This window comes from Rosa chinensis, chromosome 4 (assembly GCF_002994745.2).
Source record: "Rosa chinensis cultivar Old Blush chromosome 4, RchiOBHm-V2, whole genome shotgun sequence".
In the NCBI taxonomy this organism is placed as follows: Eukaryota; Viridiplantae; Streptophyta; class Magnoliopsida; order Rosales; family Rosaceae; genus Rosa; species Rosa chinensis.
The window spans coordinates 41,407,994-41,432,769 of record NC_037091.1 but is presented as its reverse complement, the minus strand read 5'-3'; the positions used below and the strand labels follow the sequence as shown (position 1 = coordinate 41,432,769).

Sequence of the window (24,776 nt, the reverse complement as noted above, 5' to 3'; positions counted from 1 at the left end):
AGCTTGACTATTCTATTATTTCTATTCTCACCTGCCTATTTGTGAGTATTGGCTAATATAATGTTTTAATCAGTTTGATTAAGAAAGACTACTTAAGAAAAGACTGAAAGAATTTTTATTTTTTATTTTTTATTTTTTTTTGTGATCAGGACAAGATGCTTGTTAAATGAATAAGTATTCCCACCTGCCAATATAATGTTTTAATGCCTTTACAATGTTTTAATCCCAGTGTGATTAGGAAAGACTCTTAAGAAAAGACTGACGAGATTATTGTTAAATGTTTAGTAATTCTCATCTGTTTAATTTCTCTGACTATATCGACAAAGACTCTCCTTTGAGAAAAGACTGGATATCAATCCTTATTTGTTTGCTAATTGTTAAGAAAAGGATAGCAAAGAAAATCATATATGCCAACTGGCGGACGCATGTCGGGGCTAGTGGGGGCAGTGGCCCCTAGTGAAATTGTTTGTTTTTGCTAACTTGGGCTTCATCTTCTCCTCGCCGTACACTTGTACCAACATAAATGAATGGTTAGATTGCATTAAATACACTTTTTGTTTATTAAAAATAAAGTTGATAATAAATATCAAGGGTTGAGATTATTTTATAAGTATTGGGTCACTTACACCGTCGGTGCATAGAATAATTTCCAGTCCAGGTCGTGGTTTCATTCCAAAACCAAATCCAAATCCATTTGATTCTAATGCAAATTAATTGGACTGGCACAGATTTCCTTAAACCAAAACCAAACAGAACCATAGATTGATGATTTTCAATCAAAAAACAACTAATCAATTCGCAAACACTGTTGCTTTATCATGGGATAAATCAAGCACATAACTCTTAAATTCTCTAGGGCCCGTTTGGATTAGGAATTTTGATTTTTATTTGAATTTCAAATCTGAAGATTTTAAATATGTAAATTTCAAATCTAAGAATTTAAAATCTGCTTGTTTGGAAATTTTAATTGATAGATAGATTTGAATCAAAGATTTCCTTGATCTAACTTTTGTTCTTCTTCAATCATACCGACGAATAACTGATTCACTGTGCCTTCGTCAAGAAGTAGATCGAAGTCGTTGTAGCCACCAAGACTCGCCGGCGAGGGTGATGACGTAAGCGAACCGGACGATGAAGACGAGGACGGCAAAGGTGAGGAGGATCCATCTGGACACTAGAAGAGAACCAGAGAATTTGAAGCACAATGTTTTCGAGAGGGAAGAAGAAGAAGAAGAATAGAGATGGTAGACAACGATCATAAATCCAGATCCAATCTGAAGGAAGAGACTGAAAGCTTGAAGGAGATATGAGAGAGAAAGTCATCAAGAAAGGAGAGAGAAAGTCGTCAGGAGGAGAGAGAGAGTCATCAGGAGAGGAGAGGAGAGGAGAGGAGAGAGAAAATTGGTGAGGAGGAGAGAGGAGAGTCAGAGAAGCACGTGAAAGATGGAGATGATTTCAAATAACTACCTATCCATAGTTATTTCAAATTCTTAAGGAAATTATGGTGTGGATTTTAATGAGTTGATTTGAAATCCAAATTCACCACAAAATAGAAAGCCAAACAGACAGATTTTGGATTTGGAGGTTCCAAATCCAAATCCACTCTCCCAAATCCTTATATCCAAACGGGCCCTTAAATGTCTTTGTTCAAATGTATTTAGTTCTTGATAACTCAATTCTGGTAATGGTTGTTTGTCATGAAGAGATATATATGTGAGATTTTGAGTTGATAGATTCTTTGGAAAAGGGAAGAATGGCTGGGTTTGTGTAGAAGATGAGGAGGTAGCCGCAGGTCGTAATAGAATCATGATTCTATATTTTTCTTGCTTATTTGTTTAAAATGTTGTAGGAGAATAGAATTGTGTATTATCATTGATAATAGGAGCCCTTTAAATAGGGAGTTACAAGGTACCCAAAAAGGTAATAGAATCTGATTACAATTGAATACCTAGAACACATTCCTATAACAACTCTAAACCCTAGTTTGTAGAGGCACACATTATGTCGATATCCTTCAACACTCCCCCTTGTGCCGCTCAAACTTGGTGATGACGCTTTAATTGTTGCCTCATTAAAAACCTTGCCAGGTAACAAAAACCCTGTGGGACAAAAATAACCCTGGTCGAAGGACAAAAAGAGCACAACACGTCCTTCACTCTTCGAGATCGAACATGTAGACATCATGCCTCCCCCTGATGTCAATATCTCCCCCTGATTGCTACAATCATGGGAGTTCGGATAACTTTCTCAATCCGATGCTCTTCACATGTTTCTCGAAGGTGGATTTTGGTAACGACTTAGTAAATAAGTCCGCTACATTATCCTCTGATCGGATTTGGTTCACTTCAGTATTTAGAAGTGCATGTTGTCATTTTGATAGAGGGGAGGAGGAGCACGGAAGGTGGCATTTTGCCTTGTGGGATCCGATCCCATACTTCCGTCATTTCTTTTCTCTGTAGGGATAGAACAAGCCCATATCAATCGTACCTCTCAAATATCGAAAGATTGTCTTTATACCAATCTAATGGCGTTGCGTTGGCGCGGGGCTATGTCTAGCCAACAAGTTCATAATAATTGAGGTATCCAGTCTTGTATTGTGCTAAGTACAATAATGCGCCTATTGTACATAAGTAAGCACTGCTGCTATTAACACGTCTTCGTCATCATCCCTGGGACGAAACGGATCCCTTTTAGGGCCAAGACTACAGACGACCATGGGAGTGCATTTTTGACTTTATCAAAAATGTCTCTTGACACGGTATACAAGTTCTGAATTTAGACAAAACCGTGTTCTCCCAAGGTCATTCCTCTCAAACTCGGATTTCAGGTGTTCAGCGGTTTCCCTTAACTCTCAAGGGTTCCAATTATGTTTATCAACATAATTGCAAATCCGGAACTTGTCATAGAAACGCGTGGGCAAAGTTCATCATATCCTTTCCCAATCAAGTAGTCATTTTAGTGAGCATTTCAACCTCGATGCAAATACGCTCCGTGGTCTAGAGCCACTTGACTTGGGTAAATGAAGTCCACAAGAACCTTCATTATATTCTGTATCTAGATCCCCATAGAGATACGTAGTGACCACATTTGTAAGCTGCATGTTCAGTTATTTGGAAACTACCAAACTGACAAGGTAGTGGAGTGCAATGACATCCATTACGAGAGAATGTGTCTTCTCGTAGTCGATTCCAGGGCGTTGTGAGAAACCTTGCGCCATAAGGCGAGATTACCATCTCTTTTTCTCATCATGCTATCTAACGAAGACCTATTAATGTCAATAGGTTTTATGTTAGGAGGTGTTGGCATCTCAGGCCCGAAATCCTTCATCTTCGTTAGTGAATCCAATTCAATCTGGATCGCATCTTTCCATTTAAGCCAATTTTCTCTACGTTGGCATTCTTTAACGGAGTAAGGTTCGATGTCATTGGTCTCAATAATTCCACGTCCTCATGTACACTAGTGTAGTTCGTAGAGATCTCTATATTTTCAGGAATTGGTTCTAACATTGAGGCATCCCCCAACGATGTCTCTTGGACATAACCACAATCCAAAATATTCTCATGAGACGGATTTTGAGTATCAATGATCAATGGATCAAGTTGTGCCAAACTCGCTCTCTTCTTAAGGTGAGAATCCATCGAACCTATGAGTTTCCTACTCTCTCTAGCGGAACCCATGGCCTATGACGCCATTATGCCACCTTTGTGGCGTCACCATACTACCATCCATGGTAGTGGTGCAGTACCCATTTTCTCTGGGTGGCACCATGTCCTCTTGTGGGGACATCAATCCTTGCAGGCATGTTTGCAGCAGGTATATGTGATCTCGTCACTTTTAGGGGATCAAGATGAGACATAGTGGGGACAGACCACGACAATTCCTGTCGTTCCTGTTGAACATTGACGTTCTATTCTCCCCTAACGACGGGAAGACTGTCTCATCAAAGTGACAATTCACAAATCCAGCGAAATAGAGATCGCCTGTCAAGGGTTCTACATAGCGGACTTATAGTTGGAGACTCATGTCCAACAAATATATATATGCATTCGTTACAATGACTCATGTTGATGCGTTGTGGCAGCGCAATTGGCACATGAACCGCACACTCAAATATGCATAAATACGAGATATTAGACTCGAACCCAGTCACTAGCTGTAACGCAAATAAAAGTTGAGTGGCTGCTATGAGTCGTAGACGAATTAGCATAGCTGCATGCGATATTGCATAACCCAAGCGGAAATATTGGTGCGCATTACCAATGTCCGGGCTACCATCGTAGTAGTTTAATGGTGGCTTTTCCGCCAGACCAATTGGGTGTGTACATGGGGATATGATACTTAATATCAATACCCAATGATATGCAATAGTCATCGAAATTGTCGATGTAAACTCTCTAGCATTATCAAGTCAAATTGACTGGATGGGATGATCTGGGTAGTGAGCCCGTAGCCATATGTTATGTGCTAGGAGTATAGTATAAGCAGCATTATGAGTGGATAAGGGCACAACACGGGACCAGCGTGTTTGCGTATCAACCAACACCATAAAACATCTATACGGTCCGCAAGTTGGTTGATCAAATCCACAGAATTCCCTTAGCTAGATTCTTTGTGAGAATGGAATTATTTCCCCAATCTCCTTTGCATAGGATGGTCTCAATCCTAAATAACAGGCTTTACAGAATGAAACATGGGCCTTATAATCAACCAATAAAGGTTTTGGTTAAGCCATAATGTCACAATAGACTTGAGAAGTAGAGAGAGGAGTTTATGGCGTCAATGCCATGTATTTGCCGCAGGGGGTAGGCGGTGCCGGCCATGTATGGCCGGTCTTTGCACAATCATGGCGCCATGAGGCGCATGTGCAGCTCCTCGAACCAATTCTTGGTTCTTACTTTTCTTCGTTCTGAAAATGGATGTCCGTGTAAAGTCTTTAATACACGGATCATCATGTTAAAGCCTATATGTGTCAGAATCCCATAAGTCGTCTCTCATGACATGGTTGGATTCAATAACTCAAATAGTGGTTGCATACAACCCACTAGAGCGACACATAAGTTTCTCTAATACTCGTTTATGTCCGTAGTCATTAGAGGTGATGCAAAGGAACTCTGTCCATTCTCATAATGTGTTTCCACATGAAAACCATTGGCTCTTATATAATAAAGTTCAAATTAAGGTATGTCCAAGACATTAAGTAAAAGAATTGACACTTTATTAATAGCCAATGATTACATCAAAGTTTCCAAAATCTAATCCAAAATAAAATCAAACTAAGACACATTGTAGTACTCTATCTGTTTGGTAGCTCCAATCAAATATGACCAGGAAAGTAGAGAGAGATGTTGGTGGAGCGAGGCTCTCTTAAGTACCAATAAGCTCAATGACTTTTCTAGACATCACATTTTATTGGGTCAGCAACATAAGAAAGAGTTAATACAATTGTCATTTATTGACTAAGGCACAATTGCCATTACATAATTCTTGGAAAATGAAAGACTATTTAATCAAAATCTGCGGCATCAACATTGTTGTTTTCCTCGTCAGATTTGAAGTCCATAATGATGAGATTGACGTCATTGTCATCTCCATCATCTCCTTCAGCTGCGAGATGAGCCTCATGCTCTCTCATATCTTTTATATACCTAGTATTGTGCAGCTTTGTTTTTTCACTCACATTCTAGCGCTTAAACCAATGCTCTGAAGATCCACATCTATAGCATTACCTCACCCATTAATTGAGATGCACCTTGTGCATTTGGACATCCTCCATGGATCCCACGTTGGCCAATGTTGCCACGTGTCTATGTATCTCGCGGTTTTCCTTCCTTTGTGGGGCGGTTGTATGGACCCACACGTCCATTTTGTTGTCCCCTAACTTTAGGGTTCCGCTCCTTGCGCCATTCTTTAGGTGCGCTATAATTCGCCTCGTGAACGCTCTTAGTTCCAACGGGCCTTTGAATTATGGTTTTCACGAGTATGTTGTCAACTTACTCAGTATATGACATAATTTGATGAAACCTCGTAATCCATCTAGCATTGCACACAAGCCTATATTGCTTTGCAACCAATAATGCTGAGACGGGGAAGGTTGAGAGGATTTCTCAATTAATTCATATTCTGTGAGCTCTAGTCCACAGAATCTCATTAGTAGTGAGGTGATTCTTGACGTTATTCACCCATCGGTGATAACAAATGTCATTTGAATCTGGATTAGTGAAGTCGGGTTTTTGCATGTTTGCATTCGACATTCAAAGATGAAGGAGAATAGATTAGTTTCGGAGTAAAAACTTCCACGACAACTAATATAAGGTTTCCGAGCCTTAATGCTACTAAGAAACCGATTTCCAAGAAATTTTGGATTAGACCAAACAATGATGTTTTAATATGGTCACAATGCGGACGCTCTTAGTCCGAATATCATGAACGCTCTTAGTTCATTGATTACGAACGCTCTTAGTTCGTTTAATTATGAACACTCTTAGTTCATTGGTTACAAACACTCTTAGTTCGTTAAGCGTGAATCCCCACAATTCCGCTTGTTAAATACTCAAAACCATGTTCATATATTCATATATTCCAAAATTCTGCAGAAAATAAAAGGAATTTAAAATACATGAAAGCAGCAACTTTAATTACAAAAACTTACGTGATGGTTCTGGGCTTCAGAACACGCGCGTGTTGGAGCAGGCGTGTTGGGGCAGCAGCAGCAACAAGTGGCAGCAAACGGCGGCGGCAGCAAACAGCAGGTTCAGCAGCAGTTTCTGCAGCAGGTTTGCTTCTGAACAGCTCCCACTTCGAATGGTGTATAGGTCTCAAAACTACTCCAATGGGGCTGAAATTTGGAGGTCAGATAGAAGAGGCAGAGATGAACAACTTTTATGGAGGAAATATTTTGATCTGAGGTCCCTATCAAGAGGTTTCGGAGCCTGCAAGCAGACTGACGTGCACAGAAAAGGAGAAGGATGCAGTTGGTGTGTGTTGGTGCTGCAGGGGCAGCAGGGATGCGTGCGCAGGGGCACGTAGGTGCTGCAGGGGCGCGTAGGTGCTGCAGAGGCAGGTGCGCAAGTGAGGCTAGCGTGGGCTAGGAGCTGCTGCAGTAGGCTTGCGGCTGGAGGCTTGCAGCTGGAGGTTTTCGGCAGTTTTAGTGATTAGGGTTTTAGGTTTTTTTTTTCTTTTTTTTTGGATAGGGTTAGGGCTCGTGCTGATAAAGTGTTGTAGGAGAATAGAATTGTGTATTATCATTGATAATAGGAGCCCTTTAAATAGGGAGTTACAAGGTACCCAAAAAGGTAATAGAATCTGATTACAATTGAATACCTAGAACACATTCCTATTACAACTCTAAACCCTAATTTGTAGAGGCACACATTATGTCGATATCCTTCAACATAAAAGGATTTAATGGAGTCATGCTTCAGTAATAGGACAGATGTCAATATTGTTGGTAGTTGACAGAATAGAAACAAGTAAAGTTGGAAAATGTGATCTCCTCTTTGTGAAATGCATTATCAAAAATCTATCTTTTTATTTGCTAGAAAATTTATTAATTGAAGCCTTGTTTCAATAAAATTTTATTTTGTGATTTTTCAGGATTTTTTTTCACCTCCACGAACATAAATTCCTACGTCCGCCACTAAATTGCCGTTGATCCTAATGTCTACCTATTCAGTAAAGCCCTGATTTTCATTAGAGTTTAGCCAGATAGGAAACCATCACTTCAATGTTGAACGTACTGCTCTTCTTGTTTTCTTCTTTGTTTACCTTCTTTCCAATGACCTCAAGCCTCAAGCACCACCCGCTAGACCCTCTTACTCCATCGGTGTTCTCTCTGGCTCGGGACGTAGTCAAAAAGTCATACCCGGATAGCTCCAGCCACAACCTAACATTCCAATACATAGGCTTAGATGAGCCAGACAAATCCGTCGTCAAGTCATTGGTTCCCGAAACCCAAAACCACACCTCGGCGAGCCTTTGTCATTACAAGGCTATTCAAGAAGTATGACTAATTAAATGTTTCATCGTACACGTAACGTAAACTATAGGGGTTAGAATAATGGTTATGACTCGTTGACTCATATTTGTTTGTTTTCTACCTAGTACGTAGAAATTGTAACGCAAAGTTGATAAATGAAGATGAAAATGAATTTTTAAGCAATTGCATATGTAAGACAGTATAAATATATTATGACAAAAAGTTGATAAATGAAGATGAAAATGAACTTTTAAGCAATTGCATGTAAGACAGTAGGAGCTAGGCATGGTAATTCGAAGACCCAAATCATACGGATCTTTTTTTTTTTGAGAATGAAATCATACGGATCTTACCAGTAAAGACTGGTTAATTAAGATTAACCCAAGAGGGCAATAGAATATTCTGTATGGTATATACACAACAATGACAACATAAATATCTCCACAGAATTTTATCATTTTCTATAGACTAACTCGCAACTAGTTATCTTTTTCCGGTTCAAGTTCAAGTACACTATGAATACGAAGAAGTTTCAGCCAGCACACATTTTAGTAATTAGGGGTAGTTGTTGACTATTATTCTTTTTTAAACAAATCAGACCAAAAAAAAACAAAGGCTGGTACTAAATAATTGTCACTAGAAGTATTAGCCTATATATTTGTGGACAAAACCTTATACACTTTCTTCTTCAACATGCACGGAGAAGCTGCCATGGCTTCTTCAACGTTGATGCTCTTCTTCTTTCTCTCTTCCTTCTTCACCTTCTCACCGATCCCATGCCTCGGCCGGTACCACCCACTAGACCCTCTAACCCCATCTGAGTTCACTCAGGTCCGAACCATCGTCAAAAAATCATACCCCAGTTCCATCCACAACCTCACATTCCAATACATAGCCTTAGACGAGCCAGACAAATACATAGTCAAGTCATGGCTGTCGAAAACAAACTCTAAACCCGAAACCCTACCTCGCCGAGCCTTGGTCATAACAAGGCTCGACAAACACTCCCACGAGATCGTAGTGGACTTATCAACTCATTCCGTAGTCTCCGATAAGGTCTATGCAGGACACGGCTACCCTTTGCTGACGATGGACGAACAAACAGTTGCAAGTGAGCTCCCACTGTCCTACAAACCATTTATCAACTCGGTCAAGAAGAGGGGACTTAACTTGTCCGAGGTTGTTTGCACCACGTTTTCAGTCGGGTGGTTTGGCGAAGAACATAATAAAAGAGTGATCAAAATTTTGTGTTACTATATTGAGGGAACACCTAACTTGTACATGAGGCCCTTGGAGGGAATATCACTGGTGGTTGATCTTGATGAACTGAAAATAGCTGAGTATTATGATCGAGATAGGATTCCGCTGCCGAAAGCTCAAGGAACCGAGTATCGGCTGTCGAAGCAGAAGCCGCCTTTCGGTCCAAAATTTAATGGTTTCACCACTGTGCAGCCAGACGGACCTGGGTTTAAGATTGACGGGCACACGATAAGGTATCATTTCTCACAGATGAGTACATAGTTTTGTTATCTAAATCGGCAAAAACATTGAAGAACATAATTAATTAGAGTACGCAATGAATGCACTCCACAGATTGACGGGCACACGATAAGGTATCATTTCTCACAGATGAGGACATAGTTTTGTTATCTAAATCGGCAAAAACATTGAAGAACATAGTTAATTAGAGTACGCAATGAATGCACTCCACATGCTTTCAAACAAATAATACATGGAGATTATCAGTAGAGATAAATTTAGTGAGAAGTATGCAATGACTTGGTCCAAATGCCGGCAGGCACGGGCCTATTTGTGTCCTATATTTCGGTTGACTTGTTTTCTAATTGATACGACAGATACCTACTAGCTCTGTTCTAGCTAAATACTTTGTTGAATCCAAACCAATTTTGATGTTGTTAAGCCTAAGCTATCGCTTCACCAAAATTAGAAACCAAACGAGTTTTATGCCTAACTTTAGTTTTACTAAGGCCACCATGCACACACCCAAGAAATTGATAGGGCATCGAAGATCCAATCTCATCTTTTCCATTATATATTTGTTGCTCAATGATCAAACAAAACTTGAAAAATTTTATTTCCGAATTGGAGGCGTCTGTCGGCCTAATATTTTAATCTTTTATTTTTCTAAAAAGAGAAAACATAAACATAAGGATTCCAAACGTGGAGATGAAAGTATAAAAGGCTTGCCGAAACATGGACGAATTGGTTTATCTTTCACTTTGGGTGAAATGCATTTTTTGGTCCTATATATTGTTGGGCATTTAATTTTGGTCAATTTATTTTGAATCAGACAATCTGAAATTCTGAATCCATGTGTTCAAAAGCATTTAGTTCAATAAGAAAGTTACACGAAACAAATTATTAATTTCAAAAAAAAGAAGTACAAGAGTTAGACTTGAATATTTTGATGTATTCTTCTATCCTAATTGTGTTTTCTGAATGAACTCAGTTGGGCTAACTGGGTCTTCCATCTCGGATTTGATGTTCGAGCCGGTCCAGTAATTTCTACGGCATCGATTTATGACCTCGAAAAGGCCACATACCGTCAAGTATTGTACAGATCATTCATATCCGAGCTGTTTGTGCCATACATGGACCCAACTGAAGAATGGTACTACAAAACCTTTTTTGATGCCGGTGAATTTGGGTTTGGTCAATCTGCTGTGCCGCTAGAGCCCTTGACCGATTGCCCTGAAAATGCTGTATTTATGGACGCTTACTATGCTAGCTCAGATGGGACTCCAGTTAAAATAACAAATGCTTTTTGCATATTTGAGCAACATGCTGGGAGTGCCTTGTGGCGGCACACTGAAATAGCAATTCCAGGGGAACTGGTAAGTCATTGAAAATTTATTTTCAGTTTTGCTCGAAACAAACTATTTGTGATATTTCATATAGACGAGTACTTTCACGTGAGAGCTTATACCGTTTTAATGTAGATAACCGAGGTTAGACCAGAGGTGAACCTGATAGTGAGGATGGTTTCGACTGTGGGCAACTATGATTATGTACTTGACTGGGAATTTAAGCCAAGCGGTTCCATCAAGTTTGGGGTACGTATATATGATAAACTGTTATATACATATGCAGTCCCTTGATTCATGGTTTCATTAAACAAGACCATTTCTTTCTCAATAGGTTGGACTAACAGGAATACTAGAGGTGAAGGGGGCGCCGTACACACATAGTGATCAAATAAAGGAGGATGCTTATGGTACATTGCTTGCAGATTACACCATCGGGGTATACCATGATCACTTCTTGACCTACTATCTTGATCTCGATGTGGATGGGGAAGCCAACTCCTTTGTCAAGAACAATTTGGTGACCAAGAGAGTAACAGATCATAGCTCACCAAGGAAGAGTTACTGGACAGTTGTGAGCGAAACAGCTAAGACCGAATCAGATGCAAAAATTCAACTGGGTTTGAAGCCAGCTGATCTAGTCTTGATAAACCCTAATAAGAAGACTAAACCTGGAAACAACATAGGCTATCGTCTAATTCCAGGGTCAATATCAAACCCACTTTTGTCCCATGACGATTACCCACAAATCCGAGGTGCCTTCACCAACTACAATGTATGGGTCACACCTTATAACAAGTCGGAAAAATGGGCAGGAGGTCAGTTTGTTGATCAGAGCCGTGGAGATGACACTTTGGCTACTTGGAGCCTCAGGTAATTAATTAGCTATTTAATTAGTGATAATAGTAACATTCCCAGCAGGGGAACTTTGCAACTTAATTTTTCTTTATTAATTAGCTATTTAATTAGTCTATGTAAACGATATATCATGTGCAGGAACCGAGAGATTGAGAATAAGGACATTGTGTTATGGTACACCATGGGATTTCATCATGTTCCTTGCCAAGAAGACTTTCCGGTGATGCCAACATTAAGCAGTGGATTTGAGCTCCGGCCTACCAATTTCTTCGAGAGCAATCCTGTGCTTAAAGCTAAACCTCCTAGGCATGAGCACTTGCCTAACTGCACTAAATAACCTTAACTAGGGCTTGCATTATGCACTTCACTTTCTTTCCTAACTTTTGCATTATTCATAAGGGTTGTATTATGTGATCAGTATCCAATTAATAAAGAGGTTAATCGAGTTTTTAGTCAACTGGCATATAGGAGAGGCAGTTGAAGGTTGAGATCTCACACTATAACGTGGAAAGAGAGAGGGAGGCAACGCCTCTGGCCATGTTGGTGGCACCACCAACACTAAGAGCCATCTAAATGATGCTTTCAAAGCACCTCAATCAATAGAGTCTGAGCAAAGAGATGTATGTTCTCGATATGGAGTGTCTGATCATTGGGCACACATTTGTAGAGCTCGTGAAGAAATCATCACCGCCTACAAAGCATATTGTGAAGCAAGAGAAGCTCACTATATGGAACAAGAAGATCAAGAAGATGATCTAGAGTGAAGGGTTGAAGACTACAAATCTGGCTGGGATCAATAGATCGCCAATTCTGTTTAAGTCTTTATTTTTCCAAGAAATGTAATAGGTAATTGCCATATACTTTGTAGTAAATGCCATTGGTTTAGTTTTCTTCACAAGGCTCATCCAAAATGAGTATGATGTCTAGGAAGGTTTTGAGACAATTAGTACTTAAGCGAGCTTTGCTCCACCGACATCTCTCTACTCACCTGGTCATATTTATTTTGCATTAGCTAGCATGGATTAGATTCTCCTAATGGTTAAGAGACAATGATATACTCCGTTGGCTAATGAATAAAATTTGGAGTTCTTTTCATGATGACTCCATTTTGATTCTGAGCACATTACTTTGTGACTACGATGGCTAGGCCATAAGTGTTAATTCAAGGACATGGAATAGCCCAAGTTCCCCTTGCCAAATGGCACCTTGATTACTGTCACAGAAACTCTCTACGCTCCTAGGACAAATCGTACATATGAATAGTCAACGAATTCCATGCGAAAACGCATGTAGAGAACGAAAATGAGTTCCTTTGCAATGCCTCTAATGATTGCGAACAAAGGCACATCTTAGAGAAGTTTATGTGTCTCTCTAGTGGACTCTATATCACTATTTGAGCTATTAAATCCAATAAAGTTATGAGAGAAGATCTCTTGGATTTAGACACATATTGGCTTTGTCACGACAAGATAGGTCATCCTAGTCATGATATGATGATCCGTCTACTAAAGATTTCACACGGACATCCATTCTTTCGAGCGAAACGAAGCATGAATCCAAAGTTGATTCCTGGACTAAGTCTGACCGTCGCCACTGCCTCTAGAGCAGTCGTAGTCCACCACCAGCCTAGGGCTGGCACAATATTTATTCATGATGCCACGGATGCCCTCCATCATAGTGATGGGGCCCTAGGTGATGCTGCAATCACCAAGCTTCAAATAGCGTTCTAGATGCTCAGGCCTAACCAAAATCCTCATTGGTTGCTTCTAAAGCCTCTCGCTCATTTTACAAAGCCGGTTCCTTAGGGAAGTTAGGACTGAGACAGTTCTATGCAAAGAATATGAAAAAACTCATTCTGTTATTACATAGAGTCTGTGGGGATTCTGTGGACTGATTCAACCAACTTGCGGACATTTAAATATTTCATGATTTGGTTGACAAGCAAACATGCTGGTCACGTGTTGTGCCATTGTCCACCTGTAACTGCTGCTTATGCTACACTTCTAGCACATATCATATGACAACGGGCTCACTCCCCGGATTATCCTATTCAGTCAATTGGATTTGAAGATGTTAGAGAGTTTACATCGAAGACTTTTGATGGTTATTGCATATCACTGGGACTGATGTTAGACATCATATTCCCATGAACACACCCAATTGGTCTCGTGGAAATGACTATGATGATGGTCCGAACATTGGTAATGTGCACCAATCTCCCTATATCCGCTTGGGGTGATACAATATCACATGAAGCTATGTTAATTCGTCTACGACCCACTGCCACTCAATCTACCTCTGCATTACAATTAGTGACTGGGTACAAGTATTTCGTACTTACGCACATTTGAGTCAGCCATTTATGTGCCAATTGCGCCGCCACATCGCATTATGATGGGTCCTTACAGACGAATGGGCAACTATGTTGGATTTGAGACTCCAACAATCGTCCGCCACTTAATGCTCTTGCAAGGCGATCTCCTTACTGCTAGATTTGCGGGTTGTCACTTTGATGAGATAGTCTTCTCGTCGTTAGGGGGAGATAAGAATACGGATGTTCAGCAGAAACGACAGGAATTGTCGTGGCCTGTCCCCACTATGTCTCATCTTGATCCCTGTTAAAGTGATGAGGTCACACATCTGCTGCAAATATGTCTGCAAGGAAGGACGTTCCTACAAAAGGACGTAGTGCCACGGCCCCAGATAGGATGCATAGGAGGCCCGTGGGTTCGAAGGAGACTCTGGCACATTCCAATCCTTTGATAATCGATACTCAAAATCTGTCTCATGAGAATCTTCCAGATTATGGTTACCGTTGGGGGATGCCTCAATGTCAGGACCTATTCCTCAGAATATAGAGCTCTATGAAAATTACACTAGTGTACATAAGACGTGGGATAGAAACTCCATCATAATTGATGATGTAGTTGCGCATGAGTTTGTTGAGTTTGATGATATCGAACCACACTCCGTTGATGAATGAATGCCAACGTAGAGAAATTTGACCTAAATGGAAAGATGCGATACAAGTTAAGTTGGATTCTCTAACGAAGAGGGAGGTTTTTGAGCCAGTGATGCCAACACCTCCTAACATAAAACCTATTGACTGCTAATGGGTCTTCGTTAGAAAGCGTGATGAGAAAAAGAGATGGCAATCTCGCCTTATGGAGCAAGGCTTCTCACAAAACTCCCTGGAATCGACTATGATGAGATATATTCTCTGGTAATGGATGTCATTGCACTCCACTACCCTGTCAGTTTGGTAGTTTCCGAATAACTGAACATGCAACTTACAAATGTGGTCACTACGTATCTATATGAGGATCTAGATATGGAATGTACATGAAGGTTCATGGTGAACTTCATATACCCAAGTCAAGTGGCTCTAGACCACGGAGCGCGTTTGCAATAAGGTTGAAACGCTCACTAAAGTGACTACTTAATTGGGAAGGGATATGCCCGCGCGTTTTCATAACAAGTTTTGGATTTTATTGCGGTTCATGTTGGATATGATCTTCATTGGAAGCCGGTAAAGAGTTAAGGGAAACTGCTAAACACTTGAAATCCGATTTTGAGATGAAGGATTTTGGGAGAACATGATTATGTCTCGGTTTGGAACTTGAGCATCGTGTTGATAGATGCTTAGGCATTTTTAACAAGGTCAAGCCTTCAAGCACCCCCCTGATCACACTACTAGGATTTTTGCCTTAGACATCAACCAGAAACCGATGTAAAAAAAAAAACCATCCGATGTCTTAGTGGGTGATGTTAAAGATCACGAACAAAAAGACATCGGTCAAAAACCGATGTCCAATTCAACAATAGACATCGAATAAGCTTATGGAACAGATGTAAAACCGTTGTTATGATGACATATTAGTGTGTTTAGATATTGTTAAACCTTCATATTTTGGCATTTAATGCTTAATGAAGTATAGGTCCAATAGCAGAAGTAGTCATTTTAACATCGTTATTCATATTAGAAACGATGTTTTATATGGTGTCGGACATCGGATTCTTTTCATTTTGCTTGCAGTTTGTGAGGTTCACACATATTTTCCATATATCCCACTATTTAAGATTCAATTTACATTCCTTAGTATTGTATGAACGATGTGCAATATTATAATAAACATCGTTTCCTTTTATGAAGTGATGTCCATTTTACTATATTACATCAGGTTTTAGGTTAACGACGATGTCCATATTAATAGTAGACATCGTTTCCCATATTGTAAATCGATGTCCATTATGATTCTAGACATCGTTTCCCAAATTGTAAATCGATGTCCATATTGATGCTATACATCGTTTTCCAAATTGTAAATCGATGTCCATATTGATACTAGACATCGTTCCCTGTAGTTTACATCGACGTCCATTAGTTTTTTAACATCGCTTCTTACTCAATATGTCGTTATCCATGAAAAACGAGACATCGATTTTTGTTTCGAAACTGATATATTATCTCTTTATTGACATCATTTTTGTAGTTTAACACTGATTTGAAACATGTGTATATACATCATATCCTTTATATGTCCAGAAAATTTGTAATTGCTGCTAAAATCAATGTAATCCATATTCGACAACATGAAATTCCGAATTAATTGAATAAGGGGCATTGTATTAATTTATGTCCAACATCAGAATTGTTAATAGTTCCAAAAATAGGCAAAAACACTCCAGCCTACATCAAGGCTAGCCCAAAATAGACCATTGCAATAACTACATGTAGTTTAGTTCAACTGCAACTGTACAACGTTCTACTTCAAAATGGTTCTACAAAATCTAGCTAGCCTTACTCAAAATCAATTTGCTAGAGTCAGCATCTCTAGCAAAGTCTGCAAATAGTCATCTACTTCAATGCGAACCTCGTCAAGTTCCTCTTGGGTGTATACTTTCCCAGTCTTTGCTGCCCACTATGAATGTATTCAATAACATAAGTCATAATCAACGGGTAAACACACTATTTATAATTAAACCAAAGTTTTCATCAAACTATAATGCATATAAGTACCTTGGTCGGAAATGAAAGCGTGTCATCATTTATAATGTCCTTCATGTATTGCATTACACAATAACCACACTCAATTTCACCCGGTCGTTTAGGTACGCCCTGTTTATTCACATTATTGAATTAGAAAGTTTATACTAAATAGAATATTGTAACTTAATCAACCACATATATCATACTAATCGATGTTAAGTCTATCACTCTGCCACATTAATAGGGAAGTGAGACCTGTTTGGAAGTTGATCGAGCTGGGATTACAATCAAATATTGGCAGATCATTATTCCTATCCTCCACTAGGTACAACCAAACAACCAAAAAAAGTGAAAAGAAATCTCTGAAGCTCGATTTAGTACTCATAATCTAACAGAACAATCTTCAAAGTTAATAATACATGGACAAAACAAATGATCTCTAGTAATTGTATACAAATAAAAAGCGAGTAGACATTTCTCAGAGAATACAGCTACATGCAGTTGCAACTTAAGTCATAAGTAACAGCAGTTCCATGCCGCAAGGCATCAGTTATGATATAGAGATAAAATAGCTTACCAAAGTACAATTCAATCAGGCTTTCAATTCCAAGGCGATTCTAAATGCTTCAAGAGGACTTAGTAACCTGAATCAAAAGAAAATAATATAGATATATATATATTAGCTCTAAATGCTAATATGTCTGTATCAAGAGGCGATTCTAAATGGTTCAACTCCAAGGCGATTCTAAATGCTTTTAGATGATATAGATATATATTAGCTCTACATGTATCTTGGGTACAATTTTCTTCTACATTAGATACAAAATCAGAGGACTTAGTAACCTGAATCAAAAGAAAATAATAAATTGTACACAATTTGCGTAAGAGGATGCATAATATTATTAACAATATACGAAGATATAAGTTAAAATCAGCAGAATAGACAAAGGCATGACCTAGGTAGACCAAAGAAACAATCCCAAGTTGAGCAATCTTCTATGATGGCTCATAGTCACCAGTGGCGGAACTAGGAGCCGAACCTTGGAGGGGCCGAAAAAAAAAAATACAATAACATTTTTTTTTTTGGATTTGGAATCCAGTCAAGTTAGGAGGCTCATCCCCACGCCTATTTTATTTTGTAGAGAATTTTTTTTTTGTTGACTGACCTTGTAGAGCTTCTTGTAGAAGATGATCTGACGATGGGTATTGGGTAGAAATATATTGACTCCCTTTTGGCCTTTTCTTTCTACTTTCTATACTAATGACCGTTTAATTACTTATAACAATAAAATATAAAAAGCTTAGAAAGTATAAATGGTGAGGTTGCATGGGACATTCAAAAGCCACCGTGGGATGGGAATAGCAAAAAGCTAGAAAAGTAAAGCCTAGAAGTACGAAAACTTAATTAAATAAAGAACAAAATAGATGAGAAGTTTGAAAACTGATAGTTAAAAAATTAGTTGGGCCACAAAGGTACAAATATGTAGACTTCATATATTTAATATATGCCTTGTTAAGAAAATGTGAACACGTTGGGGGGGCCAGGGCCCATACCCGCCCCTATAAGGTTCCGCCATTGATAGTCACACCTCACACCTCACAACCATGCATAGCTTCCCATGAAGTCGAGACACTCGAAGAGGTGACTCAGCTGCTTGGCTAGGCACCATCCTTAATACATCGGATCAACCGAAAGGTTAAAAGCAATATGTGATACCAAACCCGATAGCTAATCAGTTGAACACAAATCTATGTGGAACAACATTGTTGCAGCAATGGGCTAAATGCTAATCTCAGTCTTCAATACATGGCAAAAGTGAATTTTCAATGAATGGACCTCATGGTCATATCCACTCTTTTCTTCCATACCTTGAATATCTTAAGCCAATAACACAACTATTTCATGCCATGGGATCAGTCTACTTGTATCATAGGCTTACTTAAGATGGTTATGAAAAATTACCTAGTTTAGGTAAGATAGCCTCATCCATCAATCAAATGGGTGACACATAATAAGTTTGTAATTGCATGTTGTAATGTCATTGCTTGACATTCTCCTGCAACGAATGGTGGTTTGACTGCACCTACAATATATCAATTGGATTGCGGTAAGAAACTTGCTTAAAATATTGTGAAAATGAAGACATGTACGTCTTAAATAGTAAAAGATGATTTTGAAAGAAATAGACATGAATCAAATAAGTAAAGCAATCTATGACCCTTAACTCAGTCTCACAGAGCTACATATGTGCCACAAACACACATGAACAGAGAACTTCAGGTTATGATATAGATAGCTTACCATATTAGCATTCCATCAACTTTACAACTCCAAGGCCATTCTAAATGAAGCCTTAGTGTGAGCTGTACATATATGTTGGTGCGATTTTCTTCTGCAATAGATACATTAGTCTGACTCGACTATATCTTGAATCAAAATAAAATACGTAAAATAAGGTTTTGTTGTGGCTACCTAAAGATTTCTTTTGAATTATTCTGGAAATTTCCAAACAACATGATGAGTACTTGAGGGTCATCTCGTCTTTAGGAGTCTAACCAGCAAAACTTTGAAGCCTAAACTCCCAATTTCGTACACAGAAGGGTGATTGCAATCTTTTTGAAATTTACTTTATAGGGACTCAAGTTTCAGCATCAGAGGAAGAAGAGTATCATAACTGTACATACTGGGGAAGTCTCAACTAAGTTTGGCACTATCGGCTTGGCCCCATCGGTACTCTCGGGCACTATGCCATGGGCCAGGTTCACGACCCACCATGACGGGGCTCATATGGGATGCCACCCCGAGCACCCAGGGCCCGAGGCAAGGCCAGCACAGCCCATCTATTTACACAACAAGAGGGCTGATATGGCATCAGAAGAACAACTTGTGTCCCACATCGAAGATAGGGGAGACTCCTTCCCCATGCTCGAGTATAAAGACATTAGCACAACCACCTTTTACGGGTAATAACTCCTTTGTCTACTATTTACTTGATACCCATCTATTAGTTTCTCACTCAGGCATCGGAGAGGTGTAAACCGTCCGGTACGGTTTACCCCTCTAACGTTGTGTTCTTAATACAGGATTTAGGAGTTGGATCGGTACCCCAGACAGTATAGCATTCTGTGTGAGGTACCCAGAGAAAGCCACCAGAAACAATAACCAACCAGGAAGGTCTTCTAACTGGCAGCCTTCAGTATCCTTATGCCTTCTTTCAATGCTTTAAAAACATGTCTCTAACTGGTGCTGTTTGTGACATCTTAAGTTCCTGACAGTCATGATCACCTACATAACACTCAAGCAGTAATCTCTCAAGAAAACCATCTGATGCATCATGCTCATGTCTATATAATGCATCATTATTATCACTTCTTTTTCCTTCCTAATAACTGATAAACACCAAATATACTAAATCATGCAAATATACTAAACCATCTGATACACATGCTATGTCATTCATATTAGAATTTAACTGCTTTCAATTTTTTTTAATTCATAAGAATTTTCACTTGAAAAAGAAGATATGACATTGAAAGAGCAAACAAATCCTTTCTAAACAGGAAATTGAATTCATAAGTAAAATGGAAAGATCAAACAAATTCTTCGATAAACTAAACGGAACATTGAGTTCTAGATCAGAAAATTGAATGTTTTGAGAGGGGATATATTAGCCTCAATTTCTAAACAGGTGTACTTGTATATGGCAAATAAAAGGATTGATCGATGGAATTGATTTTACTTCATATACTTTAAAAAATTAAAAAATTAAAAAGAGGTTGGATTACCCTACCCTCCATCCAAGTGTTCCTTAAATATCTGGTCAAATGTCCGGCACAGCTCTAAGATAGTATATAATTGGGCCTGATACATAATATATAAGAGAATATACGCATGAACCCCATATGAGATCATATACTTGGATAATGAACACTGTACAAGAATACATGATGAAATTTGTTTTTATTGCAATGAACTTCAAGGCAAAAATCTACTCCAAAGTTCAAGTAACTAGCAACCTACAATTTAATGAATATGCTTCAAGTGACTTTGCAGGATAAATCTAGCCCACATGATGAGCACCTCTAAATATTTAATCACATCAAAATAAGGGACCCCATCCACAAAGTGAGAGATACATTAACTTTAGCAGAGATCTGTTGTAAAACTAGAGCATGCATAGGGAATAAACAACATTACAATAGTACTTTAAGATAACTGAATTCTCTACTCAAACCTGGGAGACGGGTAAACCAATTAAGTAAAACATAATTTGACTAAATCAAACTAGAGCATAAGACTTTCCCAAATACTTGAACATCCCAGGGGTATAAATAGTGAATATTAACAATTAGGAAGAGTTTTATCTAAAAATTGAGGGAAAAGGACTTTTATTACCTTTGCTATATAAGAACGAACCATGTTTTCTATGTCTTGAACAATACTCTCTGGCTGCCCCTCTGTCAGTAACAAACATCTATAAGCAAAGTATTCAACAAATAAGAAATGAATGTAATTTTCACTTTACAAAGGCAAACAGTAAATGAAGTTTACCTACAGCAACCTTAGTTAAGCCAGGCAAATCTATCAATGTTAAATTGACAACTGCCAAAAGACAAACCATCATTGTCAGATAACAGAATAGACTCCAGAGTAATTAAAAATCACTTAATCTAGCAAGTAAAAAGTAAGCTTTCCAAACTTCATCCAACAGAGCATTAAACCCAATGATTAGATTAACCAAACACACACACACACACACAAATACAGATATCATAGTGTTACCATTTGGGGAGTATATGCTGAGATGAATAGGAACATTGGAAATACGGTTTGATTTCTCTGGCATTCTGTCTGTTTCAACCTGAATTTCCTTCCGAACTGCAGCTGTTTATGAAAAAAAAAAAGGTATTTTTGTTTCAGAAAGGAATAAAAGGGAAAACAGTTGGATACTTGAGCTAATTGTTATTGCTATACCAATCTTTAAGCATTCACTTTTAGAAATCAGAATATAGGCTATTTTGAAATTACGAGTAATATAGCAAAGACTTCTTTTTGTTTTTGAGAAGGAAACCTAGTAATAAGAACATCTTGATTGGCATGAAAAAAATATTTAGAATTTTTGAGATCTAATGGTAGTAAAAAGAAATCAGAATTAGCACCCGTATCCATAGCACATCTGAATGATCAACTTCTTGTTTCATCATTATTATCAATCACCTATAGCAACCTTTCCAGTTTTCCATAAGACAGTATACTATCTTACAAACACTACACCTTGATGACACTATGGAAAGGAAAGTCTGGATATCTAATGAAACTATGAGCCTGGTGCAATTCACACCTATAATAGATACATAATTAGAGGACCTATATTTACAACTTAATTTACATAAGAAGATCAATAAACTACAAGCTATCAAAAGAAATCTCCCATCTGGAATGTCAGCACAAAGGAAAAAAACAAACCTGAGGGGGTGAGGATCATTTTGATAAAATGAAGTAACAAGCAGAAGGAGTAGTTACTGTTTTCACTTGTTGGCCCAAGCTTAAAACTTCCAAGCTAGAGAAACCTTCATGACTAGATAACACAGTTCGAAGTCTCCTCTGCAAAACCCAAAACCTATAACTAAACAAAAGCGCAAAAATTTCCCAAAATCAATCACAAACAATGAGAAGAATTGAGAGAGAGCAAACCAGATATGCAGAATGCCCAGAAAGCTCAGAACATGAATGCCCAGAAAGTTCGAATGCAGCCCACAAAGCTTCAGTAGATGAAACACAAATCCTTAGAAAGAGAATAAGAAACAAAATTAGATGGGTGAATTAAGGACTCATAAATCCTTCGAAGACATGCATTGAACAAATTCGTCAATTACCTATGACACAAAAGCTGAAGTTTTCTCCAAAAGGCCGGCCTCGATCTCTGATTCTCTTGACCTTCTTCGAGCAGAGAGGCTGGTCCGAGGCGAAAAGGAGGAGGACGAGGAGGGTTGGGTTGTGATTGTAGTCGGAGAACAAAGACAAGGAGAAGGGTTGTGGTCGGAGGCAGAGAACGAAGAGGAGGATGGTTTTTGTCAGAGGCGAAGAACGAAGAGGAGGAAAGGGAGGTTTGGTCGAATAGTGTTAGGGCAAGCTGAAGTCAATGTTAGTCCAAATATGTCTAAGTGTGGGAATGAGTTTTTCCTACCCCGCGCTTCTTTAAATTTTTTTAAGTTAGCCGCCCAGCGTTTTTCTAAAAATTCAAACGAAACTTTTATCATCAGTCAACAGTAATAATCGATGTCAGTTATATGCATACAAATCGATTTTTGAGGAATCGATGTGAATGACATTATTTTACATCGTGTGTATTCCTCACTGATTTAATTGTCATGATGTCTACGACCAAAATTCTAGTAGTGAGTCATCTGTAGTCTTGATCCTAAAAAGGATCTTCTTCGTCCAAAGGATGATGGCGAAGATGTGCTAGAGGCAAAGTGCCCTACTTAAGTATAATAGGCGCATTATTGTACTTAGCTCAATGCACAAGACTGGACATCTCATTTGCAATGAACTTGTTAGCTAAGGTATAGTTTTGCACCAATGCGACGCCATTGGATTGGTGTAAAATATATTTTTCGGTACTTAAGATGTACGATCGATATGGGCTTATTCTATCCCTACAGAGAGATGATGAATTCGGACCAATCACACCAGGAACGCCGCCAACACTAACCAGTGTCCTCTATTCCCATCCCAAAACGACATCTGTTTTGGAATGTTTTGCTGATGTTGGGTATCTCTCTGACCCATATAAAGGTCATTCCCAAACTGGTTAAGTTTTCACCATGTGTAAGACCGTGATATCTTCGAGGTCTACAGAACAAACCCTAGTCGTTATATCCTCAAACAATGTAGAGATTATTACTCTTCATGAAGTAGTTTGTGAATGTATATGGATTGGATACATAATTACGCATATTAGAATAATTGTAGTTTGAAGTCTACCACAGATGAGCCTACAAGCATTTAGGATAATGGTGCTTGTTTTGAACAAATGAAGGAAGGCTACATCAAAAACGACAACACCAAGCATAATCAGCAACAACAGATTCTCCTCAAGATCAAAGTGAACTAGGTTCGATCTGAAGACAATATGGTAGACTTGCTCACAAAGCCATTGCTTAAATTCCACTTTCGAGAAACATGATGGTAGCATCGTTTGCGGAAGTTATCCGAACTCCCATGATTGTAGTCATCAGGGGGAGATGCAGACATCAGGGGGAGATGTCTACATGTATGGTCTCAAAACGTGAAAGGTGTGTTGTGCTCTTTTTCCCTTTCGACCGAGGTTATTTTTGTCCCACAAGGTTTTTAATAAGGTAACGAGAGGAGCACCGTGTTTGGTCGACATAAGGGGGAGTGTTCAAGTAAATCCAGAATATGTGTCTGGCCCAAACTCTAGGTTACTTGACCTAGTGGTAATAGGGTTTAATTAGAAGAATCTAGAGATTCTTATTCAATGTATGATTACTTTTCCTTGTATGATTCAAATTCTATGCATTGTAATCCTCTATATAAAGAGACCCCTATTATCAATGAGAAAACACAGCGATTTTATCTCAATTGCCATTTCTCTAAAACATAATTCAGTTTATTTAGGACCTAGAATTGATGAATTCGATCTACGTACTCTCTCCCATGGCTAGGGATGAGTTGGGAAAGTTGACAAAACAACTGGGTCGCTCTTAATCATCATCATTTTCCATATTTACGTACAACATGACCATAAATCCAACAACAAAAAAAGTTTGTTTATAATTAAGGATAAGTCGATTCTAGCTACCTACCTATGTCGGACATGGTCATTTCTTGATAAAAAAAATTAATCTCTCTTCTGAAAAATTACAAGTGAAAATGTAATAATCACATAATCAAGTAGGGGATAAATCTTTAAGTACTGTATTTTGTCCAAAAAAAGAAAATAAAAAGTGAATTACTTACTGGGAAAATGATGATGATTACGTAGCAACATGCAGGCTATTTAAGAACAAAGGCCACATACTATGATTCCACAACCCACAAGAAGTCATGGCTTCTTCAACATTGAAAGCACTGATGCTCTTCCTACTTTCTTCCTGCTTCACA

General features: G+C 38.7%; 2 protein-coding genes across 7 annotated transcripts; one reads left to right on the top strand and one right to left on the bottom strand.

The window, feature by feature from the left end:
• Positions 1 to 8,639: 8,639 nt before the first annotated feature.
• LOC112198176 (primary amine oxidase) lies at positions 8,640 to 12,115 on the top strand. Its single transcript, XM_024339246.2, has 5 exons — positions 8,640 to 9,468; positions 10,446 to 10,830; positions 10,936 to 11,049; positions 11,135 to 11,673; positions 11,797 to 12,115. Exons 1-5 carry the CDS (start codon positions 8,669 to 8,671, stop codon positions 11,993 to 11,995), a joined length of 2,037 nt encoding a protein of 678 aa, XP_024195014.1. The 5' UTR covers positions 8,640 to 8,668; the 3' UTR covers positions 11,996 to 12,115.
• A 7,724-nt stretch (positions 12,116 to 19,839) lies between these two features.
• On the bottom strand, positions 19,840 to 22,798 carry LOC112198535 (dynamin-related protein 1A-like). 6 transcript variants are annotated; one of them, XR_005809150.1, is made up of 7 exons: positions 22,526 to 22,798; positions 22,344 to 22,434; positions 22,173 to 22,253; positions 21,432 to 21,533; positions 21,201 to 21,251; positions 21,045 to 21,098; positions 19,840 to 19,934 (listed from the first exon to the last, which is right to left on the bottom strand). XR_005809150.1 is itself a non-coding variant. In XM_040517572.1 (7 exons), the coding sequence occupies exons 3-7, from the start codon at positions 22,132 to 22,134 to the stop codon at positions 20,470 to 20,472; spliced, it is 273 nt and encodes a 90-aa protein (XP_040373506.1). In that variant the 5' UTR covers positions 22,135 to 22,253; positions 22,344 to 22,434; positions 22,526 to 22,798; the 3' UTR covers positions 19,941 to 20,469. The 6 variants fall into 6 exon arrangements, 2 of the variants coding, with proteins under 2 accessions (XP_040373506.1, XP_040373507.1); XR_005809151.1 differs by having other exon boundaries at positions 19,846 to 19,934; positions 21,045 to 21,104; XM_040517572.1 differs by lacking the exon at positions 19,840 to 19,934 and adding an exon at positions 19,941 to 20,510 and having other exon boundaries at positions 21,045 to 21,104; positions 22,116 to 22,253.
• Between the last annotated feature and the right edge of the window lie 1,978 nt (positions 22,799 to 24,776).